Below are 14,584 nucleotides of genomic sequence, written 5' to 3'. Positions count from 1 at the left end.
AGTGTCGGTGTTTTGTAAAACTAGTTACAGTGCTGTGCTGTTTACAGTGCTGCCCGTCTGGTTCTATTGTAGCGCGCGAGCTGAGCAGAGCGGAGCCGCGTGCGTCGCCCCTGCAGGATCCTCGCACTTTTACAGTAAGGGCAATCTGTTATTTTTGGAAAATGCATTTATTTAAAGAGCATGTTTAGGGCAGTTGACGGTGTTTTGGTTTGTTGTAGGCACCACTTATATTGATTTTATCCTGGGAATATAACGGGTCATGTGATGTCGCGCGCCGGAGCGCAACTTAATTTGGAGCGCAACTCATTAGGACAAAGACACAAAAGCAAAGACATTATTTTAGGAATTGCATGATTTCATGGAGGCGGATCTGGGTTTGGAAGGGTCACTTTATTCAGAAAGTCCAAGGTTAGATGGTGAAAACGGAAAGTTGTTCCGAGGTGATATTTTCATTTTTTACGCTCAAAAGAATAACTGATTTTAGATAAAATTGTTTTTCTGGATGTTTTCAATCGTTTTAAATCAACGCGTGAAAGTAAGTATCAACGTGTATTGATACGTTATAAACAGTTTCCTGGACTCCAGTTGGATTTAGACTCTCTAGTCTAAAGTCTGAACACTACACGGTCTTTGACGGCTCTTACGGCCTGCCGCCCTTTCCGTTCACTAGGCCTATGCAGTCCACACACTTTCAAATATAGGATACTCTATTATTTCATCAACAATATAATAGAAGATGAATAGGCTACCATAGAGTATATAATTACAGCCTTAGCCTAATAATATAAAAAAAAGCGGTGAAAGAAATTAGTGGGGAGGAAAGGTTGTTTGAAAGAACCAAGCTGCCGCATTCTGCCGCTCCCTTGCCGCTCCCCTGCCGCTCCGTCTGTTGGTGCCGACGGCACAGCCTGCACGCTGGGGTAGGCCTACGTGATGAGACGTGGCTATGAAAACGAGGGTGTGAATGACAGATCATCTTCTGTATTATATATATAGCTTATATTAAGGCCTGTAGGCTTATATAGCCATACATGTGGGTCTTCATATGGCTGTGTGCGGGCTATATCATTTTAATTTCACTAATCAGGCTGAAGGATGATGATTATGTTTACAATTGGTATGGTTATTATTAACATATGAAGGCCTGCAGGTTCTGAATTCCAATATTTCATCTTGATGTAATAAAACAGCAGGAGTGATCCAAGAGCCCGGATCATACCAGGTGAGTCCCAAATGTATTTATTAAAGTTCATCTTTCCTCGAAAATATCCGGCGGAAGAAGGATAATGTATGACCGCGGGGTCTCGACACAAACCCCAGAGAGTCCAAACCCCAGAGAGTCCAAACCTTCTTCATGCAACATCAGTTGTTATTCCAATTTAAAGGTTGGGTAGGGAATTCTCTTTTTTGGCCATTTTTGCAAAATTACTTGAAATCGTTATCATAACCCACTTACAGCCACTGAGTTAGAAGTACTGACATGAAAATTAAACAAGTCAATCATCTGTGGAACGGGCAGGGCTCGAAAAATTCCAGCCAATGATTTCCAGACCCACCGAGTGGCATTGGACAGTAAGTACGTCAATCAAACGGTCATACTGCACTCCCGCTCCCCGTGCGACCCCTTTGTGCACATACTCAAAGCTCGTGACCCAGAGCAAGCTTCTGTTTGTTGTTATTCTGCGGTAGCTATTGGAGCTAGCTAATGGCTCGCTCTCTCGCATCTGTGTTCGCGCGCTCGTGCATGATTGCGCATCTATGTACTTGGAATGGGTTGAGTCAGAGTCAGCGTTGAAGGAGAGGGGGTAGGACCATTTGAGTTTTGTGTATTTGTGTATTTTCAAAATCTGCTGGCGTTTCGCAAATCCCATACCCAACCTTTAATATAAAAAAAATACAGTGTTTCTCTACAGCCCCGTTCCTCCGCTCCTCGTATAGGACAGGGGTCAGGGGGGGTTTCGCGTGGCTGGGTGAAATAACATGACCAATCCGTACAGAATGACATTTTCACACCTCTGCCTCTTTCCCCCCCCCCCCTCCTCCTGAATCGAAGTGACGTCTCAAAGTGACGTCTGGAAAGAGCGAGGTTCTGCGGCACTCCGTTGCCATGACATTAAGCTCCATGACCTTGCGTCAGATAACATGTCACGGAACGCAGCTGCCTGTTTTCGCTCAGCTGGTACAACATCAAGAAACAACCCCCTGCGACCCCTAGCCCTGCCCGTGAGGGGAGCGCATGGTGTAATTGCTGTTGTTGTAGTGAAGCCCCCCCTGCCCATGTTGTCTCAGGATGGTCTGCTCCCCGGTTCGAAACCCAAATGTCTGTTGGCATCCTAGAGCCAGAAGCCTGTTCCTCCATGACATGTAATAATAATAATAATAATAATAATAAGTGCATCTTATATAGCGCCTTTCTAACGCTCAAGGTCGCTTTACAGATTCATGAGAGCACACACAGAGCAAGACTGCACAACAAGAAGTAAAACAACACACAAAACAAATGTATGTAGTAAATTCACTGTGTGACACTTTATTAGGTATCTCCTCAAAATAGATGTTCTCTAGTGTTCTAGTAGAGATGTTCTCTTGCATCTCATCATCTCTTCTCAGCAGAACAGAGCATGATGTGTCAAGTGTTCACCTGGAGACGTGGCTCAGGACAACTGATCCTCCTGCTCCTCCTCAAACTGTCGCAGGTGAGCACACCTTCACCACACACCCTTCCGGATAGACTTCTATATTGACCTAGTTTAACAACACCATGGTACACATGAGCCTGTCAACAGGTATTTTTTATTGAAATTAATTACAATGAGAGATCTTTTTATTGTGGAATACGTTAACATGCAGATAATGAGGGGTCTTTTATTGTGGAATGCGTTAACGTGCAGATAATGAGGGGTCTTTTATTGTGGAATACGTTAACGTGCAGATAATGAGGGGTCTTTTATTGTGGAATATGTAAACGTGCAGATAATGAGGGGTCTTTTATTGTGGAATACGTTAACATGCAGATAATGAGGGGTCTTTTGTTGTGGAATACGTTAACATGCAGATAATGAGAGGTCTTTTATTGTGGAATACGTTAAAATGCAGATAATGAGGGGTCTTTTATTGTGGAATACGTTAAACTGCAGATAATGAGGGGTCTTTTATTGTGGAATACGTTAACATGCAGATTATGAGGGGTCTTTTATTGTGGAATACTTTAACATGCAGATTATGAGGGGTCTTTTATTGTGGAATACGTTAACATGCAGATTATGAGGGGTATTTTATTGTGGAATACGTTAACATGCAGATAATGAGGGGTCTTTTATTGTGAAATACATTAACATGCAGATAATGAGGGGTCTTTTATTGTGGAATACGTTAAAATGCAGATAATGAGGGGTCTTTTATTGTGGAATACGTTAAAATGCAGATAATGAGGGGTCTTTTATTGTGGAATACGTTAACGTACAGATTATGAGGGGTCTTTTATTGTAGAATACGTTAAAATGCAGATATTGAGGGGTCTTTTATTGTGGAATACGTTAACATGCAGATAATGAAGGGGTCTTTTATTGTGGAATACGTTAACATGCAGATTATGAGGGGTCTTTTATTGTGGAATACGTTAACATGCAGACAATGAAGGGGTCTTTTATTGTGGAATACGTTAACATGCAGACAATGAAGGGGTCTTTTATTGTGGAATACGTTAACATGCAGATTATGAGGGGTCTTTTATTGTGGAACACGTTAACATGCAGACAATGAGGGGTCTTTTATTGTGGAATACGTTAACATGCAGATAATGAGGGGTCTTTTATTGTGGAATACGTTAACATGCAGATAATGAGGGGTCTTTTATTGTGACAGCTGGAGGGCGTCGGTGGGAAGGTGCTGGAGGAGACGTACCTGAAGTGGATGCAGTATAAAGACAACTGCATGAAGACCATCTCCCAGGAGCCCCCAGGAGAAGGTGTGTGTGTGTGTGTGTGTGTGTGTGTGTGTGTGTGTGTGTGTGTGTGTGTGTGTGTGTGTGTGTGTGTGTGTGTGTGTGTGTGTGTGTGTGTGTGTGTGTGTGTGTGTGTGTGTGTGGTTGTGTGTTGATGTATCTGTGTTTGTGCGTCCAGGGTTGTTGTGTAACCGAACGTTTGACCGCTACGCCTGCTGGCCTGACACCCCTGCCGGCTCCACCTCCAACGTGTCCTGCCCCTATTACCTGCCCTGGTTCCACAAAGGTCAGCCTGAACACCGCTCTCCTATTGGTCAGCTCCAGCAGCATGCATCCACCACACTCAGACCAAAACCAAGGCGAAAGGATCTGGGTTCGATGTCTGATCCTTACAGGTTCCATATTATACCATCAGGTGTGAGCGTGATTTGCTGTTACTGTTTTTCAAAATGGCTTTTAATGTCAAATCACACCTGGTGGCATAATATGGGACCTTTAATGTGTACAGACTATCTGTAACCTCGCAGACAAGACTAAACTATTTGTGTGTGTGTGTGTGTGTGTGTGTGTGTGTGTGTGTGTGTGTGTGTGTGTGTGTGTGTGTGTGTGTGTGTGTGTGTGTGTGTGTGTGTGTGTGTGTGTGTGTGTGTGTGTGTCTTTATGTCTGTGTGGGTGTGTGTATGCCCATGAACTCTCCCATTTTGTGTGTGTTTGCATAATGTGTGTGTGTGTGTGTGTGTGAGTGTGTGTTGGTTGTCTCATTGTGTGATGACGTGTGCCCCTCAGTGTCCCAGGGCGTGGTCCGGCGGGCGTGCCGGTCTGACGGCCGCTGGCTGCAGGAGGGGGGGCACGTCTGGAGAGACATTTCCCAATGTGAAGAGGAACAAGAGGTTACGTCACAGGAGGTGCGTTGCTACGGACGACGGGAGTGTTCGGGGGAGACGAGAGGGAGACTGTGGTTTGACACCCGACAATTGTTTTGAATAGTCTGTGTTACCGTAGCTCTGATATTGCAATCAAAATTAATGTGTGTGTGTGTGTGTGTGTGTGCGTGTGTGTGTGTGTGTGCGTGTGTGTGTGTGTGTGTGTGTGTGTGTGTGTGTGTGTGTGTGTGTGTGTGTGTGTGTGTGTGTGTGTGTGTGTGTGTGTGTGTGTGTGTGTGTGTGTGTGTGTGTGTGTGTGTGTGTGTGTGTCCAGCTGTGGTACAAGGAGCTGATGGTGAGCTTCAGGATGCTCTACACGGTGGGCTACTCCCTCTCCCTCTCCACCCTCACCATGGCCCTCCTCATCCTGCTCAGCTTCAGGTCAGTGGCTGCTCCTCCTCACCAACATCATCATCATCATCATCCACCTCCTCCTCCTCCTCCTCCTCACCAACATCATCATCATCATCATCCACCTCCTCCTCCTCTTCCTCCTCCTCCTCCTCCTCCTCCTCCTCCTCACCAACATCATCATCATCCACCTCCTCCTCCTCTTCCTCCTCATCCTCATCATCATCATCCACCTCCTCTTCCTCTTCCTCCTCCTCAGCATCATCATCATCATCATCATCCACCTCCTCTTCCTCCTCCTCATCTTCATCATCATCATCATTATCATCATCCACCTCCTCCTCCTCATCATCATCATCATCCTCAACCTCCTCCTGCTCCTCCTCATCATCATCATCATCATCATCATCAACAACCTCCTCCTCCTCCTCCTCATCATCATCATCATCACGTTGCTCCTCCTCCTCCTGTATAAACTCTGGAAGATGGCTGGTCCCAGATCTGTTTGGCGTTCCATGTCAACAGGAAGTTGTACTGCACTAGGAACTACATCCACGCCAACCTCTTCCTGTCCTTCATCCTGCGGGCGGTGTCCGTCATCGTCAAGGATACGCTGCTGGAGCGCCACTGGGGCCGCCAGATCATGCAGCAGGCGGACCTGCATCACATGCTCAGCCACCAGGTCAGCCAATCACACGCTGCGCCATCGGGTCAGCCAATCACACGCTCCGCCATCGGGTAAGCCAATCACATGCTCCGCCATCGGGTCAGCCAATCACACGTTCCGCCACCAGGTCAGCCAATCACATGCTCCGCCATCGGGTCAGCCAATCACACGCTCCGCCATCGGGTCAGCCAATCACACGCTCCGCCATCGGGTCAGCCAATCACACGCTGCGCCATCGGGTAAGCCAATCACACGCTCCGCCACCAGGTCAGCCAATCAGACGCTGCGCCATCGGGTCAGCCAATCACACGCTCCGCCATCGGGTCAGCCAATCACACGCTCAGCCACCAGGTCAGCCAATCACACGCTGCGCCATCGGGTCAGCCAATCACACGCTCCGCCATCGGGTCAGCCAATCACACGCTCCGCCATCGGGTAAGCCAATCACACGCTCCGCCATCGGGTAAGCCAATCACACGCTCCGCCATCGGGTCAGCCAATCACACGCTCCGCCATCGGGTCAGCCAATCACACGCTCCGCCATCGGGTCAGCCAATCACATGCTCCGCCATCGGGTAAGCCAATCACACGCTCCGCCATCTGGTAAGCCAATCACACGCTCCGCCATCTGGTCAGCCAATCACACGCTCAGCGACCAGGTCAGTCAAGTACACACACAGGCATCGGGTCAGCCAATCACACGCTCCGCCAGCAGGTCAGCCAATCACAAGCTCAGCTATCGGGTAAGCCAATCACAAGCTCCGCCACACGGTCAGTTAAGCACACGCACCGGTATCGCTTTCTGTACAGTTAGGATGTTTATAGAAACAAGTGCGAATGATCGCTAGGTTACAATCCCCCGCTCAGCCACCAAGTCAGCCAATCCCCCGCCTAGCCATGACATCCGGAAATAACAATTAGGAAGCAAGGTTTTCTTTATAAGCCTTGTCAGTTGCAGAAATGTACAATTAGTTCAGGCACAATGTGGGGTTTTATTCCTTTGTTTAGATCCATTTGTTAATTCATTATTTTTTCCACTGAGCAATTGTTGTTTATCCCATTGAAATCCTGGGCAATCTTTTTATAGTTGTTGTTTTTCTCTGTGTATGTTCTGGGGGTGCTGGTCATGCTTTCATGCCAATCAGGACACGAAAAGTAGGCGGTTCAGGCATACTTAAGCCCAAAATACACCGCTTGTGAACGGCCCGTGTCAAAACAGACACCCTATTATTTTCGATGTAAACTCCCAAAACGGTGGGGGCTAGTCGCTGGCCAGCGCTTGCTGGCACACCACCCCTGGACCCTTCACGCCGCTGTCCTGTAGCACAGCATCGCCGCCCGGGGAAAAGCACTTTCTCTCCGAAAGTATGCTACCTGGGTCGTCCTGTTGACACTGTTGCGCAACGCTTCCTATTGGTGCTAGGGGCGGCACTTGACATGCGTCATATGATGGTATGTTTTACGCTATAGTCCGTAAAGGCTGGCTCTGCGAGACTTTATAGACCGTCACCAACATCCTCAACAAGATTTAAATTGACAGAATAAATGCAGATTAAATCGGGAATTTGAGCAGAACATGAGATGAGATTTGATGTGTTGATATTTCATGAAACACATTTTACTTCCTGCTAGGCTGCTATTGGCTGCCGGATTGCCCAGGTGGTGATGCAGTACTGTGTCCTGGCCAATCACTTCTGGTTCTTTGGCGAAGCGGTGTACCTGCACTCAGTGCTCATTGGCTCGGTGTTCATCAACCACAACAAACACCTGCCGTACATCTGCCTGGGCTGGGGTAAGGCTACAGTGACTCAGCCAGCCGTCCATGTTGACAGTGGAGTCCTCACCGTTATACTTGCACACGTATTTAATGTGCTTGTTGTTAAGGTTATTGATAGAGTAGGAGTTTGTATACGTGCCGTCAAACGAGGATTAAGGATATCTGTAGTTTGGGAAGTGTCATGATATGAGGAGTTCGGATTTGTGTTTTGGTGTTTTCTCAGGCACGCCTCTTCTGTTCGTCCTTCCCTGGGTTCTGGTGAAGCTTCTGAAGGAAAATAAAGAGTAAGAGGGGGAGCCGTATGTTTTATGTGTTTTGTGGGGTCTATGTTGTTTGTGGGTTCCATTGGTTTCATATGTTTTGTCGGGTTTGTGCAGTTCATGGTATTCAGGTCTTTTGTGGGTTTAGGGGTCTAGGTGTTTTATGGGGTTTGTGGGGTCCATGTAGTTTGTGGGGTCGATGTGTTTTGTGGGGTCACTATGTTTTGTGTTGTTTTACGGGGTCCTTTTGGTTTAAGGGGTCCTAGTGGTTTAAGGGGTCCCAGTGATTTAAGGGGTCCTTTTGGTTTAAGGGGTCCTAGTGATTTAAGGGGTCCTTATGGTTTATGGCGTCCTGGTGGTTTAAGGGGTCCTGGTGGTTTAAGGGGTCCTTTTGGTTTAAGGGGTCCTAGTGGTTTAAGGGGTCCTAGTGGTTTAAGGGGTCCTTGTGGTTTAAGGGGTCCTTTAGGTTTAAGGGGTCCTAGTGGTTTAAGGGGTCCTAGTGGTTTAAGGGGTCCTAGTGGTTAAAGGGGTCCTTTTGGTTCAAGGGGTCCTGGTTGTCCATGCCAGGGTCGCTGAGACCAGCCTGTGTGTGACCCCGCAGGTGTTGGGCACTGAACCAGAACATGAACTACTGGTGGATCATCAGGCTGCCCATCCTGCTGGCTTCAGTGGTGAGTCCCTAAAAGAACGCCGTTCAATTCACTCAATAACCACCTATGAATGTCTTATGTTTAACGGGTAGATTTCACTCTCCACCAGATCAATTTGTTGATTTTCATGAAGATCCTGAAAGTGATTCTGTCTAAACTAAGAGCCAGCAACCAGAACGGATACCCAGACTACAAACTTAGGTAATACCACCACCATCACTAACTTAACCAAAAAGTGTTTACCATTATTGGTAACAGGGAATATAGATCGGCTTTTAATTGTAGAGAGAGGGGTGAAATGAATGAAAATAGAGAAGTTAAAAAAAATTGATGTGAATGAGAGGAGAAAGAGAGAGAGAGAGGTTTAATATGAATGAAGTGACGGAAATAGAGAGATGAGATGAATAAATGTACTTGTTGTCTTTGCACAATCCCGTAAGCATTGCCACTTAAATTCCACCGTTCATGTGTATCTCTATGTGTATCTTTATCTGTATCTGTATGTGTGTCGGTTTGTGTATGTGTATGTGTATGTGTATGTGTATGTGTATGTGGTGAATAACCTTCTTTATTCCTGAGAGTGAGAGATGTTCTTCCTCCCACAGACTGGCGAAGGCCACGTTGACCCTAATCCCTCTGTTCGGGGTCCATGAGGTTATCTTTATCTTCGCCACGGACGAACAGACAACGGGGCTCCTGCGCCACGTCAAAGTCTTCTTCACCCTCTTCCTCAACTCTTTCCAGGTTCACAACGTCCTCTTCCTCCAGGGACACACAGATGAACTTTTGATATTCTCCCAAGGTTTCTTTCTACTTGCATTCTGTCCATGCCTGTGGACTGAAGCCTTTTTCTGTTCTCAGGGTTTCCTGGTCTCTGTGCTCTACTGTTACACCAATAAAGAGGTGAGCTTTACATTTTCACACTTCACCACGGGTCAAGCACATTTTTTTAAAGGTTAGGTGTGTGTGTGTGTGTGTGTGTGTGTGTGTGTGTGTGTGTGTGTGTGTGTGTGTGTGTGTGTGTGTGTGTGTGTGTGTGTGTGTGTGTGTGTGTGTGTGTGTGTGTGTGTGTTTGTGCATGTGTTTATGGGCGTGTGTGTGTCCGCGCGTGTGTGTGTCTGTGTGCATATGCATGTGTTTATGGGTGTGTGTGTGTGTGTGTGTGTGTGTGTCTGTGTGTTTGCATTTGCATGTGTTTATGGGCGTGTGTGTGTCCGCGTGTGTGTCTGTGTGTGTGAGTGTGCATATGCATGTGTTTATGGGTGTGTGTGTGTGTGTGTGTGTGTGTGTGTGTGTTTATGGGTGTGTGTGTGTGTGTGTGTGTGTGTGTGTGTAGGTGAGGTCGGAGCTGCGGAGGAAGCTGTGCAGCTGGAGGGGCGAGGTGGCGACGGTGTGTTGTGGGCAGTGACGGTGTGTTGTGGGCAGTGACGGTGTGTTGTGGGCAGTGACTAACCGTCTCTGACTCCCGGGTCCACACCTTCTCCATCGCCTCGGTCCCGGACTGCAACCGCTCCTCCTCCACCTCCTCCTCCTCCTCCTCCTCCTCCTCCTCCTCCTCCACCTCCACCTCCTCCTCCTCCTCCTCCTCCACCTCCACCCCTGGCCGAGCCATCTGCCTCGGGAGGGGCTCACCTCCCGTCTCCCGCACGAGGGGGATGGGCCAGATTGGCCGACCCCCAGACCCCATCCTGCTACAAAGCAAAACTCAAAGCCTGAGGGAGGGTCTGGGGCAGGGACTGAGTCTGGGTCAGGGTCAGGGTCCTGGACAGAGCTTGGGGCAGGACCTGGGTCTGGGTCAGGGTCAGGGTCTGGGTCTGGGTCTGGGTCAGGGTCAGGGTCTGGGTCTGGGTCTGGGTCAGGGTCAGGGTCGGGGTCAGGGTCAGGGTCAGGGTCAGGGTCGGGGTCGGGGTCAGGGTCAGGGTCAGGGTCGGGGTCAGGGTCGGGGTCGGGGTCAGTGCAGCAGAGAGCAGGAGAGTCCAGAGTGCACCTTGCAGGTGTCTTTCCTCATCCACCTGCCAGACCCCGTAGAGACACCTCCTCACCAGGTCCCGCTGCATGCAGACTGAACCTTCTCTGGCCCAGGCTCCCGGTCAGACTGGTGACGGTAGCTCATGAGGTAGTGCGGGTCGACCCGTGACCAGAGGTGGCTGTCCAACCCAATCCCTGGCTCCGTCTACCTGAGCGACTAGGCGTCGCTGTGGGGGGTTGACAGCGCTGTTGGTGTGTGAATGTTTCTATGAATGATTGTAAGTCGCTACAGACAAGAGAGTCTGCTAAATATATATAAATAACCTGCACATATACTTTTATACTGGCATTTTGAGTAGAGAATAGAAGGTGTAAACTTGGTTGTTTGGAAAAAAAATCGTCCACCCGTGGAACTGAATGTCTAGTCTTTGTTTTCGCATTGTGCTCTATTCTTCAAATGCAGGAACACCCTTCTGTAATGTAACAACACACACACACACACACACACACACACACACACACACACACACACACACACACACACACACACACACACACACACACACACACACACACACACACACACACACACACACACACACACACACAACTAACACATGAGATTGCGAATGTGGCAGCTTTGGGAAATATTTGAGAGGTGCAAACCTCTGAAATACATGTTCAGATGTTACCTTTTTTGTGTGTCTCATTCTCCAGAGATAATAAAGTTCTGTACAAAACAATGGATTCCTGGACTTTGGTCAGGTCTGTGTTTAAGCTTTCGGACTTTGGTCAGGTGTGTTTTTAAGCTTTCAGACTCTGCTGCACTCTCTGGTCTTTTAGTTGTATTATTCATGATCTTTTATACCCTGTCAGGGTTCAAAGATGTAGACATTGATAGTTAATGGAAAGTGGCTGCCTAACAGAGGAGGGCTTTCAATTACGCCTTGCTGGTAAGGGAAACTACTGTCAAATTGGCCATCCTTATAGCTATGACTATATATAGCTCTACTTTTAACACGTTGCTACAGAAAAGGAGCAACGTGTTGTGAAACTACTCATTTCTGATGGAGGAAGCCCGAGGTTTGAGGAAAATGGAAATGAGGAAAATCAAGGTTTGCAAGTATGCCTTTGAGTCGGGGGCAGTACTTAGCTGCAGTATTCCCGTCATGTCAACCCTTTAGAGTTCTCCTTCGGTTCTCTTTCAGGGATAAACGGTCCTCATTACCATTACAATAAAAGTCCGCCCATCTTGGAGAACTCGTGCCACCTTCCTTTTGTGAGGCTTTCACACCAGCATGGCTCTGGAGAAGCTTCTAGAGCACGCCGCAGGGTTGGGGGGGGTCTACACACAGGCAGAATCTCTCACCCTCTTATTTTGTCACATGTGGGATTGAAATATGAATACTTGCTTTCCAGTATTAATGAATTACTTCTGGTCTATAGTTATGTAAATACTCTCCTTCTGCTCCCTATGGGTAGAATATAATACTCCATATCAGTATTATTACCACCCTGCTTCTAGTATTAATACTCTACTTCTACTTTCTACTAGTATTAATATTAATATTCTTTTACACATATTCTTCCACACAACTCCTGAAAATCCAACTTTATCTACTCTGAAACCCACCCAGCTCATTTATAATTATAATAATACGTTGTTTTTATTATGATTATCATTATTATTATTATCATAAATGATAATAATGACAATTATGATGCTAATGCTATCTAATGTCGTGGTAAATGGAACCCGTGCCTGTTGTTATGGAGATGCGTTGTGCCGCGACCACAAGATCTTGACGCAATCTCAGTGAGTTATTCCCCTTCTCTCATTCAAGGTTCTCTTCTCAAATACATGACGATTCCGAATTACAGCTTTATAATAACATTTGATTGCCAAAGCGCTCTCTAATAGTTGATATTCTGTCAGTTCGAGGGTTGCTGCTGATCTTGAGCAGTACTGGTGTTATGAAATCAAGTGAAGATTGCTGTAATCAATAATCCTTTTACGTCTGCTCTATCTCCTTAATTAGATGCTCTCTCAGCCCAAACAGGGCTGAGAAATTAGAAGAATGTTCAGTGTTCACCTTGGTTTTATTCTAGGTGTTTTATATTTATAAATAACCTTTAGTTCACTCAAGTTGTATTACTATTATTCATATAATTATTATTGATAAAATATAATTATTATCATCATATCGATAATATTATCATTTAAAAACCACAATGATATCTAGATCACTGGCCTAACATCCATTTATAATATCCTGCCGAGAACAGCTTGACTGCCGAAGCCGAAAACAGCGGTGTCCTTCTGTGTCCGGTAGTGTCATTTTTCGATGAGAGTGCGTTGAATATTTTACCGCATCTTATTTCATTGTAACATAATGACATCGCCAACGGCCTAATTGTCATAAAATGGATGTATCGAAGCGGGTAAAAAAAGTGAGGGGGCACCCGGATTTGAACCGGGGACCTCTTGATCTGCAGTCAAATGCTCTACCACTGAGCTATACCCCCGCTGCTCTAACTTGGAGAATTAAATAGAATTTATTTATTGGAAGACATGGATTTGTATATATTGTTTGACCCGTAGTATATAATGTAATAGTAAATAGCGACGTAACAACGCTTCGAAATTCAACAAACTGTATTTTTGGGTGGGTTGTCAGATAACTGGTGAGTGAGGACAAGATAGATTGTAGTGTGTAAAAAAGCCTGTTGGTCAGCCCCACAGTTAGATTTATAGAACTGACAATATTTTGTGTCCAAATCCAAAATCAAAATACTGCAGTTCTAGGTCTAACTGTTCTAGACCTACATTTGCTACAGAACAGGCTCCGGGCCTCTCTGTCTCTCTGTGCCGGGTTCCTATGCATCTCCACTGGTCTACTCCATGTAAGGACATTCCCGAGACCCTGAGCTCAACCATCCTTCATTCACATCATTCCTGCTCCCAAACTCAAACCCCAACAAGACTCCTCCTAGTCTCAACCCAGTCTCCTCTCAAAGTCCCGTTCAACACAGCGCCTAGAACATACCGTTGAAACTTATCGATACAGCTTCGGGTCCCGGCGATTGTTGTGAATACCTTCCGCTATGAATCCACCTTGTGGAAGATGCAGCAAAGCCGTGTACCCCACGGAGAAGGTGAACTGCCTCGACAAGGTAGGCTGGGGATGCCAATGTCCCAAAGTTTTCTAAATGCATTCATACATGAATTGGCGTAGCCTACTATGTTGGAAAGGTAAAAAACGCTGTGGAACTGTGGAAAAAAAAGTTGTACATTTGTATATACGGTTTTTTAAAATTTAAAGTAAATTAATATATCCAGGGAAATATAACTGTTCTGTAAAGTAAGTATTGTATGTGTTTTATATAGCTTACTGTAAATCGGAACGTAAAGAATGGCCCCAGTTGTTATTGGGGCTAGACCACCCCCCTAACTAAGGGGGTGGGAGATCTACATGATAACAATCATGTGTAATTGCATTATTATCGAAAAGTTATATTGATTGAAAAATTATATAAAAAGGAATATTATCAAAGCAATAAGAATCAACTAGAATAAAATCATATGGAACTATAAATGTGATAAAGCAATGAGATAGAACAACTATACAGATCCAATATAACTATGTGATACAGAACGACGGATGTGATTCATCAAGACTGATGTGATAGAACTGCAGATATGAGGTGATCTTTATGGATATGATGCTACAATAACCTAACTCTCTCTAGTTCTGGCACAGGAGCTGCTTCAGCTGTGAGGTCTGTAAGATGGCGCTCAGTATGACCACCTACAAGGGCTTTGGCAAGAAACCCTACTGCTCCATGTAAGTACTGGCCAATCAGAACCACTAGAACCACCACCACAGCCAATCACAGCCACTAGAACCACCACCGCAGCCAATCACAACCTCTAGAAACACCACAGCCAATCACAGCCTCTAGAACCACCACCACAGCCAATCACAGCCACTAGAACCACCACCACAGCCAATCACAGCCACTAGAACCACCACAGCCAATCACA

At 46.3% G+C, this 14,584-nt stretch overlaps 2 protein-coding genes and 1 non-coding gene across 5 annotated transcripts in view; 2 read left to right on the top strand and 1 right to left on the bottom strand.

The window, feature by feature from the left end:
• The first annotated feature begins 2,624 nt into the window (after nucleotides 1-2,624).
• Nucleotides 2,625-9,979, top strand: LOC130371717 (glucagon receptor-like). The gene is made up of 13 exons (XM_056577577.1): nucleotides 2,625-2,696; nucleotides 3,865-3,967; nucleotides 4,122-4,229; nucleotides 4,730-4,848; nucleotides 5,141-5,247; nucleotides 5,743-5,899; nucleotides 7,517-7,676; nucleotides 7,885-7,945; nucleotides 8,523-8,592; nucleotides 8,681-8,772; nucleotides 9,177-9,315; nucleotides 9,433-9,474; nucleotides 9,908-9,979. The coding sequence occupies exons 1-13, from the start codon at nucleotides 2,625-2,627 to the stop codon at nucleotides 9,977-9,979; spliced, it is 1,302 nt and encodes a 433-aa protein (XP_056433552.1).
• Nucleotides 9,980-12,993: 3,014 nt separating this feature from the next.
• On the bottom strand, nucleotides 12,994-13,065 carry trnac-gca (transfer RNA cysteine (anticodon GCA)). The gene has a single exon. It is a non-coding gene; the product is annotated as a tRNA-Cys (tRNA).
• Nucleotides 13,066-13,529: 464 nt separating this feature from the next.
• LOC130371167 (LIM and SH3 domain protein 1-like) overlaps nucleotides 13,530-14,584 on the top strand; it is a 7,545-nt gene continuing 6,490 nt past the window's right edge. Inside the window, exons 1-2 of one of the 3 annotated variants that reach the window (XM_056576842.1) lie at nucleotides 13,530-13,713; nucleotides 14,290-14,384. In XM_056576842.1, coding sequence (XP_056432817.1) covers nucleotides 13,645-13,713; nucleotides 14,290-14,384 — 164 coding nt within the window. In that variant the 5' untranslated portion in view covers nucleotides 13,530-13,644. The remainder of the gene's footprint in view (nucleotides 13,714-14,289; nucleotides 14,385-14,584) is intronic. The other 2 variants (XM_056576840.1, XM_056576841.1) reach the window with 2 other exon arrangements.

The sequence above is a fragment of the Gadus chalcogrammus genome, chromosome 18, assembly GCF_026213295.1.
Source record: "Gadus chalcogrammus isolate NIFS_2021 chromosome 18, NIFS_Gcha_1.0, whole genome shotgun sequence".
In the NCBI taxonomy this organism is placed as follows: domain Eukaryota; kingdom Metazoa; phylum Chordata; class Actinopteri; order Gadiformes; family Gadidae; genus Gadus; species Gadus chalcogrammus.
Note: the sequence above shows the minus strand (reverse complement) of the source record. Positions and strands in the feature narration are given on the sequence as shown.

Excerpts from the sequence above, each read along its gene's own strand:
- LOC130371717 (XM_056577577.1), top strand. The coding sequence starts at position 2,625 with ATGTGTCAAGTGTTCACCTGGAGACGTGGCTCAGGACAACTGATCCTC. Across the intron at positions 4,230-4,729 it reads CCTGCCCTGGTTCCACAAAG|TGTCCCAGGGCGTGGTCCGG; the intron begins GTCAGCCTGAAC and ends TGTGCCCCTCAG. Across the intron at positions 5,900-7,516 it reads ATCACATGCTCAGCCACCAG|GCTGCTATTGGCTGCCGGAT; the intron begins GTCAGCCAATCA and ends ACTTCCTGCTAG.